The 24376-nt window shown below is 35.3% G+C and overlaps 1 protein-coding gene and 1 long non-coding RNA gene across 6 annotated transcripts in view; one reads left to right on the forward strand and one right to left on the reverse strand.

Moving 5' to 3' along the window:
- Positions 1-24376, forward strand: part of CAMSAP2 (calmodulin regulated spectrin associated protein family member 2) — a gene marked incomplete at its 5' end in the record, with an annotated part of 119505 nt that overhangs the window by 72775 nt on the left and 22354 nt on the right. For 2 of the 4 annotated variants that reach the window (XM_082701955.1, XM_082701956.1), the window contains 4 exons: positions 4863-4946; positions 15516-15548; positions 18289-18430; positions 18730-18869. In XM_082701955.1, the coding sequence (XP_082558081.1) occupies positions 4863-4946; positions 15516-15548; positions 18289-18430; positions 18730-18869 (399 nt within the window). The remainder of the gene's footprint in view (positions 1-4862; positions 4947-15515; positions 15549-18288; positions 18431-18729; positions 18870-24376) is intronic. The other 2 variants (XM_082701957.1, XM_082701958.1) reach the window with 1 other exon arrangement.
- Positions 19045-24376, reverse strand: part of LOC309849423 — a 57532-nt gene continuing 52200 nt past the window's right edge. For both annotated transcript variants that reach the window (XR_014303694.1, XR_014303695.1), the window contains one exon: positions 19045-19334. This is a non-coding gene — a long non-coding RNA (uncharacterized lncRNA). The remainder of the gene's footprint in view (positions 19335-24376) is intronic.

The following is a 24376-nucleotide window of genomic DNA, read 5'->3' on the forward strand; positions in this document are numbered from 1 at the left end:
TGAGAGACATTAAGGAGGGCACTTGATCTAATGTACACTTGGTGTTATATGCAATGGATGAATCACTAAATTCTATTCCTGAAACTAATAATATACTATATGTTAGCTAAATTGAATTTAAACAAAAAATTTTTAAAAAGGGGCACCTGGGTGGCTTAGTGGGTTAAGTGTCTGCTCTCTGCTCAGCAGGGGCCCTGCTTCCCCCTCTCTCTCTGCCTGCCTCTCTACCTACTTGTAATCTCTGTCAAATAAATAAATAAAATGTTTTTTTTTTTAATTTTTCCAAAAAAAATTTAAAAAAAAAGAAAGAAATTTCTGTTGTTTATAAGCTACCTATTCTGTGGTTATTTCTGTTACAGCAGCCTGAACAGACTAAGGCACACTCCATTACTGTTTTTGTTTTAAATCAAAATGAAAAGTAAAGTTGTTCAAGTTACTTAAAATTTCCCATTACCTTTTGACTAAAAAAAAAAATTCTGTTAAAATGATTAAAATAGATTTCTGTATATTCTGCAACATCTATAATTACATTTAATAATAATTATTTCTTATCAGATAAATATAATTCCCAGCACTCAGAGTAGGGTATTATACACTGTGAGTGTTGAGTAAATATTTTTTGAATCCAAGAATGAAGTTTTATTCATCAGGATGGGAAACACTACAGAAAGTCTATATTCTTGTGAGAATGATCCAATAGGGAGGGAGAACTGAATGATGCAGGAGATTGAGGGAATAACAGTGTGGTCCATACACCAGTAGCATTAGCAGCACCTGAAGCTTCTTAGAAATGCCTACTCTCCACCCAAAGCCCAGACCCATCAAATCAGAGCCTGCATTTTAACAAGCTCCCATGACTCATACGCACTTGAAAACTTGACAAGCACATGAAAGCTTGACAAGAACCGAAGCAGAGGATCAGTGACCGTGACAAAGAAAGAAAGAGTTCCAGAGCAATAAGTGAAGAGAAACTGCCCTCTGTTAGGATGCTGGAGGGGAGACTCTCTCTACTTTAACAGCAGGGAAGAAAGAAAGAGAAGGAGTACTGATGCAGAAAGTTTACTGATTTGGTGGCAAGAAGAAAAAAGTCCCACCTGATGGCTCCCCATCTCTAGTCTCAAAAAAGGAGAGGCAAGGTCCTCAACTAACAGTAAGAAGGGATGGGTTATGGAAAGTTTGAGGACTAGAGAAGAAAGGATGAAATCGTCTTGAAATGTGGGAAAGTGAACTTCTTAATGACACACTTCTTGGCCTGGCAGTAAGCCCTGAGTGTTCATTTGAAGTGTGTACTTCTAAATTTAAAGTGAAACTGACTTCCTTGTGTAAATTTCTCCAGTAATACTTACCTCCATAGATGCACCCTAGAGAGAAGGTGGGTAACCCAGCTTATCTAGGGTTTTATCAGATAAACCATAAGGAGGAAAATAAAACTTCCCCATCCAGATAAAACCCCATTCATCCATATACAGAACCTCTCTAAAGAGTTGTTTACTCATTTACTAGCCTTCTCTGCTCTCTCTCTCATCCCCATTACTATCCTGAGATTATTCCTGAGTTGGTTTGGAAGATGGCGTCCATTTTGACAAATCCGGTAATACTTCTCTGTACTTATCTTAAATTCAGTCTTTACTTCTAAATCATGTGTGACCCTTCTAAAGTTTGAAAGGAGAACCCAAGGTGTTGGTAGGACTCAAGTGCCACACTGGTCTCCTATGTAGCAGGTAGCTTCTTCAGCCTGCCAGCACTTGTTTCCCCTCTGTGCTGCTTGGAGTCTTTACTACATGTGCATAGTTCAGGGCTCAGCCAAGGATTTGATGTCAGTTTATACATGGAGCTGGGGTCTCCCTTGTAGTGATTCCTTCTTTCCAAGGATACTCTTCCTCAAAGTCTAGCCATTCTGACAGTCTCAGATTTCTCCCTCAGTTCCTCATTCCAACAAGACTGGTTTTCTGCTTGAGTTCTAGCCACTGTGCATTGTGTGAATTGAGGAGAAAACCATAGAAACATAGATTTCACTCAGCGTGTTCCTTTCTTTCAAAGGAAGAAACTCAAAACCCTGAGATCGAGTCATGTGTTCTACTGACTGAGCCTGCTGGGAGCCCTACTATTTTATATTTTAAAATGAAAATAAATAAATAAAAGCTAGTATATCTTAAAATTAATGGGTAGGATCTACTTCCAAGTTCATACGGTTGTTGGCAGGGTTTAGTGCAGGCAGTTGGACTAAAGGCCTCAGTTTCTTATTGCCTCTGTGGAGGCAAGGCTAGCAATTCCCTGCCATGTGGGCCTCTCCATAGGATAGCTCCCAGCATGGTAGCTTGCATCGTCAAAGCCAGCAAGAGAGTTGACTAGCAAGATGGAAATTAGAATGTTATGTAACGTGATCACTAACATGATACCCTATCACCTTAGTTGTATTCTGTTGGTTAGAAGCAAATTAGGTCCTTCTCTCATTCAAGGGGATTAGTGGAGACCATTTTAGAGCCATACTACCCCAAACCGCTTTATGAGGTAGCTTTTATTCAAACTAAAATCTGAGGCTGAGAGGCATCAAGGAATTATTAAGGTCATAGCTTGTAAGTACAGGTTTTGATTCAGACCCAAGTCTTTCCTAATTCTGTTGTCTCTTAGAGTGTTTTATACAACCAAATTGATGATCTAAGAGATTAACTAGAAAATGTTATAGCATGGCATATTCATATACTAAAATAAATCTGTTGATAAAATCCCTTGTAACCCCTTAGAAATATCATGAATAGAAAAAACTCTTAGTGATTATTGTTAATTAAATTTATCATAAATTGGGTGCCTGGGTGGCTCCCCTTCGGCTCGGGTCATGATCCCATCATCTGGGATCCAGTCCCACGTCTCCCTCCCTTGAGCTTGCTTCTCCTTTTGCCTCTCTCTCCGTCTCTCATGAATAAATAAATAAAACCTTATAAAAATTTTATCATAAATTTAAATTCTCCGTTTGTTTTTATTTTTATTTTTTGAGAGATTTTATTTATTCATGAGAGAGAGAGGCAGAGGCAGAGGCAAAGGGAGAAGCATTCTCCCCAAACTGCAGGGAGCCCGATATGGGACTCTATCCCAGGACCCCGGGTTCATGACCTGTGCCAAAGACAGATCCTTAACCCTCTGAGCCACCCAGGCCCCCTCTCTCTCCATTTGTTTTTAGCCACTGAACTGAATTCTGGGCAATAGAAGAGTTCAGAAAATTATGGGTTTAGAGTTATCGTGGTTGATAATGGCATTAATGTTTTCCAGAGTGCCATAATTAAACAATGTGAACATTTATTTTTCGTTACTAGAGTGACCTTAAAATCATTAGCTCAAAATCCAGAATTGTTTAAAGTATTCTTAAGAAATATTTTATGTACTATATAGACTGTTTCTTAACCTTTCTAGATTATGGGTGTTTGAGTAATGTAATAGGAGATAAATTAGACCTTCTCCCAAGAAACTTCTCATAGAGAAGATTTTTACATCTATTTTAGCTGTGGCCTTATGATGGCAGTAAAACCGGCTCATGATTCAGGGACAGGTCTATGAAATCACAGATTAAGAACTTGATTCCAAGTGTTTTCTACTGTGTGTGTGTGTCACACACACACACACACACACACACACACACACACACACAGGAATGTTACTTAGCCATTAGAAAAGAAGGAAATCTTGTCCTTTGCAACAACATGGATAGATCTAGAGAGTATAATGCTAAGTGAAATAAGTCAGAGAAAGACAAATACCATATGATTTCACTCACTTGTGGAGTTTAAGAAACAGAATAAAGGAAAAAAAGGACACAAACCAGAAAACAGACTCTTAACTATAGAGACAAACAGATGATTATCAGAGGGGAGAAGGGTTGAGGGGATAGTTGAAATAGGTGAAGGGGATGAAGAGTACACTTACCTTGATGAGCACAAGAGTCATACACAGAATTGTTGAATCACCATATTGTACACCTGAAACTAATTTAGTATCGTAATGTTAACTCTACTGAAATTGAAAAAATAATAAAATAAATGCTTCATGCCATTTTAAAAAAAACCTACAGTGTTTTTATTGAAAATAAAAACATTAATTTTAAGGAAAATAATTTCCATTTACTAGTCCTTAAAGAGATAATAAAGTTTTTATGAAAAAGTTTGTTGGGGCGCCTGGATGGCTCAGTTGGTTAAGCATCTACCTTCAGCTCAGATCATGATCTCAGGGTCCTGGAATCAAGCCCCATAGTGAGCTCCCTGCTCATCGGGGATCTGGCTTCTCCCTCTCCTCTGTTGCTGCTGCTCACCCTGCTTGTGCCCTCTTACATTCTCCCTCTCAAATAAATAAATAAATAAATAAGATCTTTAAATCAAAAGTTTGTTGGGGTTCTGGGTGGCTCAGTCAGTTAAGTGTCTGCCTTTGGATAAGGTTATCATCTCCAGGTCTTGGGATCAAGCCCCGAGTCAGGCTTCCTGCTCCACAGGGAGTCTGCTTCTCTCCACTCTCTCCCTCTGCCCCTCCCCACTGCTCATTCTCTCTCTCTCAAATAAATCTTTAAAGAAAATAAAAATTTAAAAGGTTTGTTTTGTAAGCATTAAAATTGGAAATTGAGTACCTTTTTTCTCTAGAACTCTAACCAGCTCCTGACATATAGTAGAGACTCAGCAAATTTTTAAATAAATTAATTTAAGAATATCAAATAAAACACCTGTAAAATACTATTTTTTTCTGGTTGGGAAAATGAAATTTTCTTATTTAAGTGATGCCAATATTTGACATCGGAGATCTGACCACAGACATTTTATGGTGCGTGTTATTTCACTGTCATATTTGAATATAAATTCAAATTAGTGTTTTTATATTTTAAGGTAAATGAACATTTGAAAGACATTATGGAACAAGAACAGAAATTGAAAGAACATCACACAGTTGAAGCTCCGGGAGGTCAAAAGGTATATGTTTCAAAGAAAATAAGGTGCCTTTATTGATAGACTATGTATGTTCACATACATGTATTGTTTGGGAAATACAGATATTAATAAATAGATATATTCATAAAATTATTTTTTGGTGGTTAACTGTGCCCTAAGAAAGCATGTCATAAATGCCAAGTAAGTAGAAGTACAAAATGAAGGTTAATTGGATGAAGGTGTTTAGGAAAAATTTTTAATGATAAGAGCTTAATTTCTGGAATACTTTTGGCAAAAATAATGGCTTTGCCTTTGGTAAAATGTATGAAACAACAAGAAAACATTTTCAATGTATCAGCCTTACAATGACTTGTAGTAGGACCGGCCTTTAAAATATATTCCAGGGGGCGCCTGGGTGGCTCAGTGGGTTAAGCCGCTGCCTTCGGCTCAGGTCATGAACTCAGGGTCCTGGGATCGAGTCCCGCATCGGGCTCTCTGCTCGGCAGGGAGCCTGCTTCCTCCTCTATCTCTCTGCCTGCCTCTCTGCCTACTTGTGATCTCTCTCTGTCAAATAAATAAATAAAATCTTAAAAAATAAAAATAAAAAATAAAATAAAATATATTCCAGGAATTGTGTATTATGATTATTCTATGAAGAAAGAAGAAACATTAATATGGATTTGTTTTTTTCATGCTTTCAAAATTCTTGTGGCTTTTAGAGTTTTCTTCTTTGAAAATTTGTATTTTTATCATATACTAAGACCAGAAGTATATTTCCTGCACTATAGTATATCACATTTTTTAAAACAGTGAGAGCTCTTTAAACATGTTCTGTAGCATTTGAATTGGGGTGAAAGAAATTATAAGCATTCAGAGATCTTATTTTCCAGTTGAATTATTTAAAGTTTCTTTATTATTATACACAGTTTTTCTATTCATTTTGGTCTAATGCTCCTGGTCATTGATACCTCTATAAGAAGAAAAAGAAAAAAGGAAAGAAAAGGAAAGGTGTTTTGTGTATTACCAACTTCAGTAGAAAACTTTTGTAAGAGATCACCTGAAATTGTGTCTAAATTTGTTATTTTGGGATCACAATGATTTCCTTCATTTAGCTTACTGACTAGCTGCTGAAAATACTGTCCATACTTGACTCTTTATCCTAACCTTGTTGACATCCTTTCTCCTAAATTAGGTACATCAGAATGGAAATCTTTGTTTTCTGTCACCCCTGATCACATGCTCCATTTTCCTGACTTCCAGCAGCTTCTGTCCCTGTCTCTTTCCTCTTTCTTCTCTGAGTCCTTTACTGTTAATTTCCCTTCTTCTCTCTTTCTCATCCTGTAGGGGTTAAAACCTTGCCCCCAGTTTTGCTCCTGGCTCTAATCAGGACTAAGCTAAGATGGTATCATCCTAAGTTATAACACTGATGACCTTTTTCCATGGAAATCTTGTTTGTTAAATATAATGATTAAATTCGGTAGTATTGCATACGCATCATGAAGTACGTGGGGATTGTTTGCTGACATAGGACCCAATAAACATAATTTTATGGAATAAAAAAATGCCATTTATATTCCAAACAGAGCAAGTGGCTTTTAAGAAAAAGTGGAATCTGGGCACTACTCATAACATTTTGATGTTTTAATAGTGCTTAGTCTTATGCAATTGCACATATTAACCTCACAACCAATATTTGTTTAGTGAGTCATTGAGTAAATGTGACTCATTTTTAAATATTTGGATTCATACATATTTTAGCACAATACATATTTTTATTTTCAAATTATTTTCTTTCCAATTGTTAGAATCTTTGTGCAAATTTCACATAGACTGTGTTAATTTTACAGAGTCTTACTGCAAAGTGCGGGGTTTCATCATTATGAAGAACCACTTTGTGACAGTGTAAACTAGGGAAAGAAATCTCTATTACCTAATGATGAGATTTTTGGCATTTGAACTGGTTGGTTTGGCTGGAAATTCAGTCACTTTATTCTTGATTTTCCCATAAAAACAGAATTCTTGATTCTTTCCTCCTTTTAGGGATGAGAGGTAGAATGACTTGTAAGTGGAAAGAAGTTGCCACGCCACCCACCTACTCCAGCTTGCTGGCCTACTAACCCAGATTAGCCTTGTCTTTGATTTATCCAGCTATAGCCAGAGCCCATTGTTTGGATGATAACATTTCTTACCTCTTGTCCTTATCTACTTATTCTCAACTTAGATGTTCAATAACATCTATTTTATGAAACTTCTTTTTAAACTATCTTCTTGGTAAAATACATGCATATGTTGAGGGATACTTGCACTGTATTTTTTTTTAACTTCTTCAAACTTTAATTTAGTGAGTTAACATTTCCTCATTCCCAAAAATGCTGCATTATTGTCCATATAATTTCTTTCTTTCTTTCTTTCTTTCTTTCTTTCTTTCTTTCTTTCTTTCTGAACTACAGGTTTATTCCTATTCATTTTTTTTAAATTAACGTGTAATGTATTATTTGCTTCGGAGGTACAGGTCTGTGATTCATCAGTCTTACACAATTCACAGTGCTTACCATAGCACATATTCTCCCCAGTGTCCATCACCCAGCCACCCTATCCCCTTACCCTCCTCCTCTCCAGCAACCCTCAGTTTGTTTCCTAAGAGTAAGAGTGTCTTACAGTTTGTCTCTGTCTCTGGTTTCATCTTGTTTCATTTTTCCCTCACTTCCTCTATGATCCTGTGTCTTGTTTCTCAAATCCTCATATCAGTGAGATCATATGATAATTGTCTTTCTCTGATTGACTTATTTTGCTTAGTATAATACCCTCTGGTCTCATCCACTTTGTTGCAAATGGCAAGATTTCAATTTTTGATGGCTGCATAATATTCCTGTGTGTGTGTGTGTGTGTGTGTACACTACATCTTTATCCATTCATCTGTTGATAGATGTCTGGGCTCTTTCCATAGTTTGGCTATTGTGGGCATTGCTGCTATAAATATTGGGGTGCAGGTGTTCCTTCAGATGACTACATTTCTATCTTTGGGGTAAATACCCAGTAGTGCAGTTGCTGGGTTATAGGATGGCTCCATTTTCAACTTTCTGAGGAACTGCCATACTGTTTTCTAGTTTGGCTGCACTGGCTTGCATTCCCACCAACAGTGTAGGAATGTTCCCCTTTCTCCACATCTTCACCAACACCTGTCATTTCCTGACTTGGTTTTGATTTTCTTGACGTGGTTTTGATTTCTATTTCCCTGATGCCAAGTGATTTTGAGCACTTTTTGGTGTGTGTGTTGGTCATTGGATGTCTTCTTTGGAGAAATGTCTTCGTGTCTTCTGCCCATTTCTCGATTGGATTACTTGTTTTTGGGGTGTTGAGTTTGATAAGTTTATAGATTTTAGAGACTGGCCCTTTTTACTTGCACTGTATATTTTAAGTGCTGGACCAAAATTAGAATTCCAAATGTATTTCTTTAGATGTTATTAGATCTGTTGATGATGTATTTCTGATTGCTGAGTTGGTTGGTGTCCTAAAAGGAAGACATTTTAAATAGTACCATGTCCTAGAAAAATGTTTTGTTTAAGCAGTTTACTAGTGTTATTTTCTGTTTTTCTTTCAAGTTGCTCTTTTTCCTCTAATACTCCTTTTTACTCTAAAGTAGGATGCCCAGTTAAATGTGAATTTCAGAGAAATTCACAATGAGATACACGAGGATCTCATGTTTTTATTTGTTGAACCTGGCAGCCCTAACTTAAAAGATCTCTGAAGTTTATAGCTAATGACATTGAGTCCAACATTCATTCTTTTAAGGAGTTTGTTCAAAGTGCTATGGAAAGATGAGTATGAACTTAAAGTCAGAATAGTTCTGCCACTAACTAACTTCATGACCTTTACCACGGCACTTAACCTCTTGGGCCTCATTTTCTTTATCTGTAAAAATTTAAAAGTTGAATTAAATGGCTTCTAAATTTTATGACTAAAATGATTCTCAAATTTTCCTTTCTTAATATATTAGTAAAAGTAAGGGATTCAAAGCAAATGGTTAGTGAAAATAGCAAGTAGCTGATTATTACAAACTTTTATATGTATGAGTATATATATGTAACTTGTAGAGTTATGGTAACTGGGAGTAAAATATCTAAGAAGGTTTTCTGGAAAATATGGGACTTGAATAGGGCCTTAGGGTTTATGATATTTGCAAAGTAGGGCACTAGGTCATAGGGAATAACATGAGTGGGGACATGAAGTAAAAGACATAGTTGGGCATTAGTAAACAGACGATTTGTTTAATTTTTGAAATAGCTGCAAATTCATGGGTTTCTATGCTTAAATTTACAGTACTAATAGAGAGAGTAAAGTTTGTTTCTCACAGTATTAAAGATACCTGTCTTTTCAGCGTAACACTTGCCACTTTTAAAATAGAAATACTGGTGAGGTATTTTACAGAGGGTTGGGAATTGGTTGAGGGAATAACCTGTGGAGAAAGAATATTAACTGAGCTCTAATTGCTTTTCATTTAAAGGTGTAGTCTCAAAGTAGACTGCACTTTTCCCAGTGAGACAGTAGTTGAACACTTATACATCTTTGCTTGATTACCTCAGCCCCTATGAATTTCTATTTTTACCAAAGTTCCTTAGCAATTAAAAACTGTGACCAACTTTTTTTGTTTTAAATGCTGTTTCTTGGGCGCCTGGGTGGCTCATTGGGTTAAGCCTCTACCTTCAGCTCAGGTCATGATCTCAGGGTCCTGGGATTGAGTCCCGCATCCGGCTCTCTGCTCGGCAGGGAGCCTGCTTCCTCCTCTCTCTCTCTCTGCCTGCCTTTCTGCCTACTTGTGATCTCTCTTTGTCAAATAAATAAATAAAATCTTCAATAAGTAAATAAATAAATAAATAAATTCTGTTTCTTCAAACAGTACCTGAGCTAATAATTGAAAGATTCTTTTTTTCAATAACATCAGTTTTTTAAAAGTTTTTGTTGAATCCAGTTTTGTTTATTATTTAGTAAGGTCTGTGCCCAGTGTAGGGCTTGAACTCCTAAAGCATGCAGCTCTACCAACTGAGCCAGCCAGGTGCCCCAAAAGAAAGATTCTGAAGTCAAATACATTTGGGAAATGCTGCCTTGTCTGTGCCCCTTTAAAAATGATAAAGCCCGTTTTAGTACATTGAAGGCCCAGTTAAGAAGCCTGTCTAGCTATTTCTCAAGCATGTTTAATCTTGGACTTCTTTTGTGAATAATGTCTACTAACATCCTGTAAAATTAGTGTTATTTGGAGCATGCTTTGGGAAACATTGACTTAGAGCTTACAATTTTGTAATTGTCTTTCTCATTCATATATATATTCGTGTGTATGTGTGTGTGTATATATATATATCTCCTAATATAGGACATCATTTTCAGATACATCATTTGCATTGACTCTTAGATTTATCTGGTTTCTTTTTCATACCATTGTTTCACTCAAATAGTTGTGAAGACTTGACCTGCTGAAATTAGATCATTTTTAAGGACCCTAAGATCCTATTCGGTAATTACAGTTTATTCTTGTGTGGACTTTTGTGGTCAGTGCTGATTCATTTCTTTATACCTATTGCCAATATGCCTTTTCTTTTCAAAGTTGTTTACTCACTTACTGGTAAAGTAACTGCCCAGTCTAGAATATACCCCTGTTGTATTCTCAACTCATTTAGAGGAACTTGGCATTTTAAGCTTTTTTTTTTTTTAACTAAGTGATATTTCTTTTATTTATTTAATTTTTTAAAATATTTTATTTATTTGACAGACAGAGATCACAAGCAGGCAGAGAGCGGAGGAAGCAGGCTCCCCGCTGAGCAGAGAGCTTGACACGGGGCTCCATCCCAGGACCCTGAGATCATGACCTGAGCCAAAGGCAGAGACCTTAACCCACTGAGCTACCCAGGCGCCCCCGTTTTAAGTGTTTTTAAAATTCAGAGATGGTACCATGATTTTTTTTTCTCCAAGCAGTATTTTATAAAGATGACTTGCCCTAAAAAAAAAAAAAAAAAAATTACTTGCCCTGGAGAGACTTAAATATTAGTTAAATGTCCCAGTACTATGATTTTCATCTTTGCTTGAGAGGGCTGTAAAAATCAGATTTCTTTAACTGCTCTATAGATCTTATGCAATTGGATACAGATTCTACAAAGATTTGGATTGGTATAGACTTAATATACTGCTTTAAGAATATTTACTTTGAAATATTGTAGACTTAAAAAAAGTTTCAAGATAGAAAAAGAGCTCTGTATACTCCTTACCCAAATTCATCAATTTAACATTTGCCACATTAACTTTCTGTGTGTGTGCGTGTATGTTTGCATGTATATACACATACACAGATATATACATCACACACAAATACATATATATGTAAATGTTTCTGAAACATTTGAAAGAGGGTTGCATACATCAAATCCCTTTACCCCTTAATACTTCAGTGTGTATTTCCAAAAAACAAAGCTGTTTGTTGTATAACCAAAGTACTGGTGGTTTAATGTCAGTATAATATGTTGGTCAGTCTTAGGGTCTGTGTTTCAGTTTTGTCGCTTGTCCCAGTTGTACTCAATTATACATTATAATATTTTCTTCAGTACAAGATCCAGTCCAAGGTCATGAAGTAGCTTTAGTTTCATATCTCTAGTCTTCTTTAAACTGGAATAGTTCCTTAGCTTTTCTTTTTTGTTTAGGACCTTGACATTTTTAAAGAATACAGGTCATTTTCATCCCTCAATTTGTTTTTTTCTGGTATTTCCTTACAATTAAATTAAGGCTGTGGTTTTTAGACTGGCATTGTGTCCTTCTGACCGTATTCTATCCAGAGGGGCATGTTCTCCATTTGCCTCCCTGCTAGGTGATGTTAATTTTGATCACTTGGTTAAGATATTGTCTGGCTTCTTAACTTCGTGGTTATTATTTTTACTTTTATAATAAGTAATTTGAGAGGACATTGATATTTACAGTTGACCTGGGATTAAGGGTGCTATGCAGTTGGAAATCTAGTTATAACTTTTGACTTCCCAGAAACTTAACTACTAATAACTTATTGTAGATTGGAAGCCTCACAAATAACATAAATGGTTAATTAACACACATTTTGTGTGTTATATGTATTTTATACTGTATTCTTACAGTAAAGCTAAAGAAAATGGCATTAAAATCATAAGGAAGAGAAAATATGTTTCCAAGACTGTACTATTTTTATCAAACAAAACAAAAGAAGACAAAAAACCTATGTGTAAATGACCTGTGCAGTTCAAGCCTGTATTGTTTAATGGTGTTAACTGTACTTACTTGCCTAATCTTAGAATACAAATAAAATAGCTTCAGAGTTGCTCCGTGTAAACCAATATGAAAAAGAAACCCACTAAAGAGCTTAAGATTTGTTTGCAATTCCTTTTTCTTTTTGAGTTTTTTGGGTTTATTTTATCCTTTTAATGCTTTCATATGTTTTCCAGTTTTATTGAGATACAATTGACATACAACACTGTATAAGTTTAAGGTATACAGCATAATTATTTGACTTCTACATACTATGAAATGATTACCATAATAAGTTTAGTTAACCATCATCTCATATAGATACAATGTGATTCCTTTTTCTTTATATTGATGATGTATGGTCAAAATGCTGTGTTCTGAAATTACTTGGGTTCCCCCCACCACCACCACTTCATTGTAGTTCTGTTATTCCTTTGAAATGTATTTGGTTTTGTTGGTTTCTGTTTTCATTTAGTGTTTGTGGACTTTTTGCTCCATCCTTGTTGATTTAATTTCATTTTTTGAATATGTAAAACATTAATATAATTCCCAAAGTCAAAACTATGCAAAAGTTATACTCAAAAGAACTATCAGCCCCTCCCCTTACCTCTTCTGCCTCTTTCCTGTCCCTCACTCCCCGCCAACCCTTATAGGTAACAAATTGGTCTATCCTTCTTGTTTTTGTTTTTATAGAAGTAAGCATACACACACGCACACACACACACATTCATATACATATGTGTATATATATATATATGTTTGGTTTTTTCTCCTCTAACAAAACATATTTAATCTTTCACAATTTATGTTTTTCAGTGACAGTATATCCTGAAAATTACTGCATATAGTCCCTAGATATCTTCCTCATATTTTTGAAGCAGCATAGTACTCTGTTTTGTGTATGTACCATAGTTTTTTTAACTACTTTCCTTTGGGCATTTAAGTAATTTTCAGTATCTTGCAATCACAAATAACGCTACGAAGAATAATATCCTTTTGTATTGAAATTTCAGGATAAATTCCATAGAAATTGGATTGCTAGATTGAAGGGTAAATACCTGTATCATTTTGGTAGCTAGTGCCAAAATCTTCTCCAAAGGAGTTTGTACCATTTTACATTCCTGTCGGCAATTCAGCACAACTTTTGGACCGACAGCAGTAAAGAGATTCTTAAGTCTAATGGCTTATGAGGTGACAGGTCACACTATGATTAATTCCTTAATAAATTCCAGCTTCATGAGGTTTCCAGTAATAGCCAGGTCAAACCAGCATCCTCCCAAAGTGTCTCGAGAGCACCCAGAAGTAGTTCATGAATTAGCCCAAATCCCAGAGTGATTGTGGATACCCAGGGGAAGACATAGAACTGTTTGGGGAGTGTTAATGGCAAGACCTAAAACAACTAACCAAAATTAAGGGTGAGCCAAATGTGTGATGAAGACAGTAGAAAGGATTGCTGGAAAATAGAATTATTCCAGAAAATCAGAACTGCCCAGTTTGGTCTTTGTCATCAGTAAAAACTTAATAAAAAATTTTCACCAGTTGTCTGTGGCCTTTTAAAAACATTTCAGTCTCATAATTTTATCTTAAAACAGGATTTGAGGTTACAGTTTGCCTAGTTATTCTCTGAAAATTAAAAGGAGGGGGCAATTGCTGTTCACTTCAGAAATATAGTTATCCTTCTTCAACAAGGAGGTTTTGTGTATATTTGAGCTTATGAAAGCATGCGTTTATAAGCATGAATAGCACAGATATGTATTTGTTCTTTTAGTATGTCTACTTTTTTTTAGTCCCATTTCCTTCAGCTAGGCAATCCAGATGGTTTTCCTTTCTCCTTAGTAGGATTGCTATCACTAAGTTAGGTCAGTGGAGAGGTGGGAGGAAGGCCAGGGCATCTGAATTAGTAAAAAGTCCTATTGAATATTTTACAAAATATATATAGAGAGATATATAGAACCATCAGAGACTGCTTTGCATATCTCCTGTTTTAATAGTTCACAATAAATTTCTTGGTATCAGTTTGTGTATAATGGAATTTTCTAGTCTCAAAACCAAGAAAACCCCTGTTTTTGAAAATTTTGGTTTTTCATCGGGATCCTGACACATTCTCAGTGGCTTCCTTTGCTCCTGTTCTTTTGTACTTTTTATGGTTATCATAACTGCAACTGCCCAAAACTTCTGGTTAAATGAGAGACTAAAATACATGCAACAAAATTATTAAGGTTATTTTTTCCTGATGCAATAAGGAAAACTTATTGGACATGTTATCTCTATGGAAAGTTGGTATTTTTCTGATTCTTGAGGTGACTTTTTTCTGATTCTTAAAGTTCTTGAAATTATTTGTTATTTTCCAAATAATCTTATTTTTACAGTTAATTTTATATAGGAAAAACTTGTCTTTAAAGATTTTATTTTTAAGTAATTCCTACACCCAATGTGGAGCTTGAACTCAAAACCCCAAGATCAGGAGTTACATGCTCTAACTACTGAGCCAGCCAGGCACCCCTGCAGAATAAACTTTCTACCTAAAAGTTGAATATGAATTTTAACTCAGACCCCATTTAGTTTGGTTCATTCAATAAGTGTTTATTCAAGCCCTTAGAAATTGTGCTCAAAAGTACAAAGATAATCAAATTATTATTTGATTGACTGAAATTATGAATTGACTGAAATTATGAATTTATTCATTATTTTAAAGAGGTAAAATTATATACTTTGGTATACCTCTAGATAGTAAAATTAATAACACTTATATTCTCTTTATGTAAGTAGCTACTTGCTTTAGAGACTGTAAAAATTTTAGTAAGAATTGTCAATTACCCTATTAATTAAAAGAAATTCTTCATATAGTGGAAAGAAATTATTTTGTTCAGGTCTACAATGCTATTTGCTTTATTCGTACACTTATTGATAGAGTCTTTCTTCTTTTCTCTTTGGAAAGAAACACAGCCATATCAGACTTGGTTTACTAAAGTCTAAGCATTATAGTGACTGCATATCCAGCCCTGATCTTTCTACTTCCCTTTTGTGATATAGATTTACTTTTTAATATGATGTGTGATTCTAGAACTGGAAATAAAATTCTTTGCTGCCAAAATATACAGACTATCCTGAGTATCTGAAAAATGAATTGTTGTGTTGGGAGAGGAGATGAGGGGAGGAGAAGGTGGAAGTCTTTATCATTAGGAACCTATATATTTTTTAACCTTAATTAACATTAAAAAGTATTATGAGAACTATAAACTTGGAACTCCACTATGAGAAGCTTTATTGTCACTTTTTAATTGAAAATCATTCTGATGAATTTTCCCTTTACCTTTTGCTTTCCCTTTTTTCCCCCTGCTGCTTCCTCTGAAGTCTCCTTCCAAATGGTTTTGGAAACTGGTTCCAGTAAGTTTGCCCAGCTACTTCAGTTTGCTCTCCAGAATTATAATTGTAGAATGGTATTGTTTGTGTCTCCCTGGTATAGTCATTTCATATAATTCTGTTAGTTGCTGCATTGAGATTTGATCATAATATAAAGTAAAAAGATTAAAAAAATCTAGCCAAAGTTTGGATTAGAAGCTTTAAAAATAGTTTAAAGCATAAGCATTCTTTCATTAGTCCTATTGATATTTACAGACTGTTTAGTAACTAGGTTAAAAACATGTATGGATAGAGATTCTTACTAGTTCTAATAACTTTAGGAAAAGTAGATCTGAATTACATATGTAAATTATCTATACCCTTTTTTAAGGGTATACTTTTTGTGTGATTAAAAAAGTGACATTTTCTTAGTGGCCATACCAGTATTAGACCTAAACTATATTCAGTTCTGATTTGACCTGAAGGTCTGTTCCTTAAAAATTAAATCTGGGTGGTTAGACCACTTAAGTATTTTATACCCTCAGAAATAAGTATATAACTTAGAAATACACTGTCATTTTGGAAGATAGAAAATATGATGCCCCTTTTAAATACCAGATTTCTCAGTTTAAAGAAGGAATAAGGAATGTTTCCATACAGCAGGTTTATAAAACCATAGAAGATCAAGTATAAAATATAAAAGATGACAACTTTTATGAACTGCAAATAAGAGTTGTACATGACTTCAGAAGTTTATTTACCTGGTATATCTTTTAGGATATAATCTTCAGGAAAAGTTTTTAGTATGCGCTCAGAAATCCCTGATAGTCTGTTCTAAATCATCTACATTTATTGCTAAAGCCTCATTAGTCTGTGTGAGTGTGTGCCTTGAATAGAAGTGCTGCTTGGCAGAGAGCAGCAGGACAAATCACAATTCGGTTCTTTATTCCATGACCCTGGGCGCTCAGCTCAGTCCAGTTCAGATTATAGGGTGAAAACAGGCTGCTCCTAGGGAGCTGGGAAGTTTGGCAATGAGCCCACCCAGCCAATTTAGAGGATTTCTAAGACGGAGACTGTTTTGTTTCTAGCTGGCCAGGGAAAGGAATGTAAGGATCTAGAACTGTGGCTTACCAAATATGAGAAGGGTAACTTAAGGCTAGAAGATGCTAGTGGTTGATTTCTTCTTTTTCTCACCCTCCCCTTTACTACTTCTCCGCTCTTTTTTCATGGTTGAATTTTAAACTCTATTAGCAGTTTCTAAACTCTATTAACTCTAACTCTATTAACAGGTTTCTAAAGATACTAAAATCAGTAATCAAGGAATTTATATAGTGCATATACATAATTTTTTTCTGAATGTAGGTACTTTTGAGTTTGGAACATACCATTAAATAGAGATGTCTAGTGTGCACTAATGAAGAAGAACAAGCTCTCTGATGTCTTCAAGAGGAAAAAATGTTCCATGCGTCTTGTTCTTGGGTAGCCAGAGAGAAATAGGAATAAATACTTATTTCTTCATTAATGCATGTACTTTTCTGAGGGATAGCATTTAAAGGAAATTTAACTTCACCACCAGATAGTAAATGTTCTCTTTCAGTAAATTATTTTTGTTTTTATTCTCACAGAAGTATTTTATTTCATAATTATAGTTATTAAAATATATATAAACCAGATGGAGTTAGAAGAAAAATTAGTTTGATTAAAAACCTTGAAATATCAGTAACCAATTTAATCGTAAGTTTTTCTAATAAAATACTTCAATATGCATTTTCATTAAGTCTTTAGCATTATTTTCTTGGCTTTAGGAGAGCTGACAGCTAGTAACAGACCAGCCTTTAGCTATCCCTTGCTGTGTTCCCAGCAGTGTGCTTATTAGCATTTTATGGGCATCTCCTTACTTCATCCTTCAGTGGTTCTATCAAGTAGGTACTATTATTATCCCCATTTTACAGATGGGGAAACTGAGAAGTGAGAGTTTAAGTAATTTGTCCAAGATTACAGAGCTAGTAAGTGTCAGAACCAGGATTTGAACCTAGGTAGTCTGATTTAAGAGCATGTCTCATTTCTAGAGAACTGTCTTACAAATTTGTATCCAGTCACACCAAGCAATCTTTAAAAAACAAAGATTTCTTCTGTTTTTCTGAGGGGGAGCAGAAATCCTTTTATTTGCTCTGTTAACCCTAGCCCTAACCCTCATTGGGTTGTTTTTTTGTTTCAAAGGTATTACATTTTATTTATATTATCTTAATGCCAAACCAGAATATTCTGGTGATATTCTAGTTACTCAAAGTGATGTTTCTTGTCAGATTTTCTGTAAGAATAGTATTGTATTCTTATACCTGCTTCCCAATTTTGAGAATTCTTGTAATTCTTTATGCTCCAATAGTACTCTTGCTCTTTGCGTATAAGAACTTGTGGTCTAAGTTAAGGCCAACATTAAAATAAATGAATTTTATTATCTACAAAAGAACAGAATGATGCTTTGGATGTAAAATGTTCAGAACCCATTTTATGATGCTTTTATATTTAAATATTTAGCCTAAAGTTCATTTCATGTAAATTGGCAATATAATGTTGTACTAAGTACTTTGAAACTATAAAGCTGTTTCTCTGTATTTGACTTTGGTAAAGTAATGTCTAGTAGTATTTAGAAAAGAAGGATGTTGCTTGAATAGTTCTCATTTCTCTTGATGTATATTACTGGTGCATTAGACTCTACAGTGACAGTTTTTTCCTTATGTTTAGTATTTATTTATTTTATCTCTCTCTTTTTTTTATATTATAGGCTCGTTACAGAAAGGAGCAAACATTGCTCAAGCAACTGCCTTGCATTCCATTGGTAGAAAATTTGTTGAAAGATGGTACGGACGGCTGTGCGTTAGCTGCTCTTATTCACTTTTACTGTCCTGGTGTCGTGAGAATAGAGGGTAAGTGTCCCAGCGAAGTATTTGTGGGCTGTAGATAGATGGTGACAAATATTGAGAAAACAGTATTTAATAAGTAATGAAGGCTTAAAAAAAAAAAGTTTACATATAATCCCGAGGAAGGTAGTTTGAATAAAACAGTCCTAAGTCTTTCTGTGTAGAGGCCCCTTTATTTGTAAGTGTATGTAAAACAGATTCCACATAAATATGTGTTTGTACTAAGCCACTAATTATAAAATGATATGAAATGTATGTTATCAAATTAACCCACAGTCATCACCTTGCTCTTTTCTTATTTGAAGATATTTGTTTGAAAGAAACCATGTCTTTGGCTGATAGCCTGTATAATCTGCAGCTGATTCAAGAATTTTGCCAAGAATATTTGAACCAGTGTTGCCATTTCACCCTGGAAGATATGCTGTATGCTGCTTCATCCATAAAGGTAAATTAAATAATTCTTGGTGTTTTTGTTTTGTTTTGCTTTCAGCTTTTGAAAAAATATATATGTACCTAGATCATATAATGTATATGTAACTATATTGAAAAATATATATGTAACTAGATCTATAAATGGCATAGTCACTGTAAGTTTACAAATTAACTATAATATCAGTCAATTAAGCTTTTGAAAAAAGTTTTATTTTTCTCCTTATTTTAAAAGGTTTTAATACACTGTTAGCTATGGGTTTCTTTTATAATACAGAGCTAAACTGAAAAGTTGTGGTACAAAACTGACCTGTTGTCCTAAAGTTAGTAAAATAGAGGATTAGTCACTACATGAATCTTAGACAGATGCTATTATGGTATCCTGGGAGCATGAAGGAAGTTCCGGTCACTTTTAGCATTCAGCAGGACTGTGGACTATGGGAAGAAGGAATCCTTAAGGTCCCAAGAATTGAGATAAAACCTAGAGAAAGAAAGAGGGAAAGGAAAATATTAAAATAGTCTGGAAATGAACCTTTTTAAAAAGGAATTCAGTTTTATGAATTTGTCCCCTTGCTTCAGAATATCACACACTGTCTGTTAGCTGTAGGCCACCGCTTACTGCATTCTGACAGGAAACAGTTATTGAGCACTAGTTGTGTTTGGGGTGCTTGGGATAGCTAAGTGAACAAAACCAAGATCCTCCCTGTTCTGAGGGAACTTACTTTGTAGCAGTGAAGAGAGACATGTCACGTGTAACTTCTTCTGAGCTGCAAGTTAAAAGGCAGTTGCTTGTTAAAAATTTTGTGATGTGACCTGATACCTCGGTATTCCCAGCAGCTCATAGCTATGAAGTTCCTTCATATCTTACAGACCTGCCTAAAGTTGACCAGTTCCGCTCTAGAGTCTCAAGGATAGATAATCTTATAATAGATTTTTTTTTTAAGTCTGGCTGAGAGGAACAACTTTGTATCGTTCTCCTCATAGTTTCAATGTCAACTTTAATTGAAACTGCTAATGGACCCTTCCTACCATGATACTAGTACCTCATGGTTCTTGTTATTCTTACTCTCTGATCTCTCTTTCCTTCACCCATGGATCACCACAGGTAGAAGACTGATCCAAAGGTAAAGGCCTTTCTAAAATAACCCACTATTCTTATTGACCCCGAGTGGGCCCACTCCCCACTGTCTGATACATCAGAAGAAAAACACTGATTTATTTTGAAGAATCTACCTTGCCATTTTTATCAAAATGGAAGATAGGAAATAACTCTTTCCATATATATCTTGTTAATGCCTTTTCTGGCACTCATCTGTTAAGAAAATTAAATACTATTTCTGTAGTCTCAAAGAACTCATTTCATTAATTACATTGAGACATAAGATTGAATAATTTAAGTTGCTTACCTTGGAATTCCATTAAATAATATATAGCCCTGATGTTTAAATTGACTTAGTCTGGGCATGATCTAGATATAAAGACATTTTCTTAAATCAGGCATATTTAACTGACAGATACATCTGTCAAAATAGCTAGAATCAAAAAGAAAAGAAGGGTTGGTGAGGCTGTGGAGAAAAAGGAAGCGTCGTGCACTACTGGTAGAAGTGCAAACTGGTACAGGCACTATGGAAAATAGTGTAGAGGGTCCTCAAAAAATTAAAAATAGAATTTAGTAATTCTACTACTGGGTTTTTACCCAAAGAAAATAAAACAACAGTTCGAAAAGATATATGCACCCCTATGTTTATTGCAGCATTATTTACAATAGCCAAGATATGGAAGCAACCCAAGTGTCCATCCACAGATGAATGGATAAAAATGTTGTTGTGTATATACACACACAAATACTACTCAGCCATAAAAAAAGAATGAGATCTTGACATTTGTAACAACATGGATAGACCTAGAAGGTATAGTGCTAAGTGAAATCAGTCAGAGAAAAACAAATACCATATAACTCTATTCAAGTGTGGAATTTAAGAAACAAAACAGATGAATGAACAAAAAGACAAATTAAAAAAAAAAAAAAAGACTCTTAAATGCAGAAAACAAACTAGTACGTTGCCAGAGGGGAGGTGGGTAAAAGGATTGGTGAAGTAAAGGGGATTAACTGTCTACAGAAAAGGCTTTGGTCACTTTCTGTATTATATACTAAATTATTAGAATCGTGAGTTTGACTTTCATTGAATATTTTAAGACTAATAGTTGGAAATGATTCATCTTATGAGGGGCACAAAATGTTTAATATAGTTGAGCTGTTTAAAGTTTAAACTTTTACTGTTTAAAGTTGAGTTGATCCAGAAATCTCTCCCAAGATGTTATTAAGTGAATAAAGTGGGTAGCAACATTATAGCATGATGTAATTTATATATTAGAAAGGTTTTTTCTGGGGCATCTCGGTGGCTCAGTGGGTTAAAGCCTCTGCCTTTGGTTCAGGTCATGATCCCAAGGTCCTAGGATCGAGCCCTGCCTCGGGCTCTCTGCTCTGCGGAGAGCCTGCTTCCTCCTCTCTCTGCCTGCCTCCCTGCCTACTTGAGATCTCTCTCTCTCTCTCTGTCAAATAAATAAATAAGATCTTAAAAAAAAAAAAAAGGTTTTTTCTATTTGTATGCAGATCTATGCATAGGAGAAGGTTGATTAGAAGGATGAACACAAAACTTAATAGTGGTTTCTTCTGATTGAGATACTAGGATTTGGGGGAGAGTAGTTAAAGCATATTTTATTTTTATTAGTCACCATACAGTACATCATTAGTTTTGAGGCAGCGTTCCAAGATTCATTGTTTATGTGTAACACCCAGTGCTCCATGCAATACATGCCCTCCTAAATACCCAATACTAGGCTCACCTTTCCCCTCTAAACCCTCAGTTTGTTTCTTGGAGTCCATAGTCTCTCATGGTTTGTCTCCCCCTCCGATCTCCCACTTCACCTTTCCTTTCCCTCTCCTAATATCTTTCATGTTATTCCTTATGCCCCACAAGTAAGTGAAACCATATGATAATTGACTTTCTGTGCTTGACTTATTTACTCAGCATAATCTCCTCCAGTCCCATCCATGTTGATAAAAAAGTTGGGTGTTCATCCTTTCTGATGGCTGAGTAATACTCCACTGTGTATATGGACCTCATCATCTTTATCCATTTGTCTGTTGGAGGTCATCTCAGCTCTTTCCACAGTTTGGCGATTGTGGACATTGCTGCTATGAACATTGGGGTGCATATCGCCCTTCTTTTCACTACAACTGTATCGTTGGGGTAAATACCCACTAGTGTAATTGCCAGGTCATAGAGTAGCTCTATTTTTAATTTTTTGAGGAATCTCCACACTGTTTCCAAAGTGGCTGCATCAACTTGTATTCCCACCAATAGTATAAGAGGGTTCCCCTTTCTCCACATCCTCTCCAACATTTGTATCTTGCCTTGTTAATTTTTGCCATTCTAACTGGTATAAGGTAGTATCTCAGTGTGGTTTTGATTTGAATTTCCCTGATGGCTAGTGATGGTGAACATTTTTTCATGTGTCTGTTAGCCATTTGTAAGGTCTTCTTTGGAGAAATGTCTGTTCATGTCTTCTACCCATCTTTTGACTTGATTATCTGTTTTCCATGTTATGTATATCTATATTCTTCTGCATTAATTGTTTAAGAATGTTAATATGTAGTTGCATGCCTGTTTTAACCAAAAGGAAAGAAAGCTTTTAAATGAAATTTATTTGGTATCATGCCTGGAATATGGTAACAGATTTATTGCTGTTTCATCATCATAAATTCAAAAAGAAATGATTATTTGGTTACTTGGAAAAACTCTCACTATGCTGACATCTTGTGGCCAACAACAGTATCTTACTGAAGTATTTTTTTTCCCAGCTTTATAGTACATAATTGACATACAACACTGTATAAGTTTAAAGTATGCAAAATGATTACCACCAGGGATTAGCTGACAACTCTATCATATCACATATTTACCATTTCTTTTTTGTAGTGATCTATGCCTTCAGCAACTTTTAAGTATACAATACATATCTCGTTAACTATAATCATTAGATCATAGTTCCACTTATAAGTGGAAGCTTTTACCCCTTAACCAAAATCTTCCCATTTCCTCAGCCTCCTAGTCCCTGGTGAATACCACTCTATACTCTGTTTCTTTAAGTTCAGCTTTTTTAGATTCCATGTATAAGTGAAATCCTACAGAATTTGTCTTCTCTGTCTGACTTACTTTACTTAGCACAATGCCCTCAAGGTCCATCAGTGTTGTTGCAAATAGCAGGATTTCCTTCTTTCTCGTGGCTGAATAATATTCCACTGTATATATGCACCACATCATCTCTATCCATTCATCTATTGACAGACATGTGGGCTGTCTCCATATATATCTTGGCTATTGGGAATAATGCTGCAGTGAACACAGAAATGCAGATTTCTCTTCAATCCTGTTTTCAGTTATTCATATAAATACTCAAAAGTGGAATTGCTGGATCCATATAGTAGTCCTATTTTATTTTTATTATTTTTTTTTTAAAGATTGATTGATTGATTTATTTGACAGACAGAGATCACAAGTAGGCAGAGGGACAGGCAGAGAGAGAGGAGGAAGCAGGCTCCCCGCTAAGCAGAGAGCCGGATATGGGGCTCGATCCCAGGACACTGAGATCATGACCTGAGCTGAAGGCAGAGGCCCCAACCCCCAAGTACCCCTTATATAGTAGTCCTATTTTTAATTTTTTGAAGAATTGCCATACTCTTTTCCACAGTGGCTGTACTAGTTAATATTCCCACCAACAACGTACAAGCCATTCTAACAGGTGTGAGGTGATATCTCATTGTGGTTTTGATTGCCATTTCTTTCATGTTTAGTGATATCAAACATTAAGGTCCTTAAAATATTAATGTGTCAGTTGACAATTTAGTTGAGTGTTAATGTTTTTCCAAAAGATATAGACGAGCTTTCAGTTAACTATACTAATAGAATGGAACCTAGGGCCAATACTTTAAATATAATGTTATAATTTGGGTTTAGAAATTATCTGATGGAGATAAATATAAAGAAAAATTATAAATCATGATGCTCTTTCTACCAGAGATATTCCCTGTCCTGTCAACAGTTTGGTATTTTGCCAACTGATCTTTGTTGTTAGGTATTTATTCATTCATTTATACGTTCATTCAGTAAGTATGTATTGGCCATTTATTATGTACTGTTTTAAAAACTGAAGATATATGGGATGCCTAGGTGGCTCAGTCAGTTAAGTGTCTGCCTTCAGCTCAAGTCACGGTCCCAGGGTCCTGGGATTGAGTCCAGCAAACAGGACTCCTGCTCAGTGAGCAGCCTGCTTCCCCTCCGCCTGCTGCTGCCCCTGCTAATGCACTCTTCAGCCTCTCTCTCTGATAAATAAATCTTAAAAAAAATTTTTAAAAAACCAGAAGATATAATGATGAGCATGATCTTTGTCCTTCCAGACTTAATAATCTGATGGGTAAAATGAGGAACTCTGGAGAATGTGGTATTAAATGAAGCTGGA

This window comes from Mustela nivalis (assembly GCF_964662115.1).
Source record: "Mustela nivalis genome assembly, chromosome: 16".
Lineage (NCBI taxonomy): Eukaryota > Metazoa > Chordata > Mammalia > Carnivora > Mustelidae > Mustela > Mustela nivalis.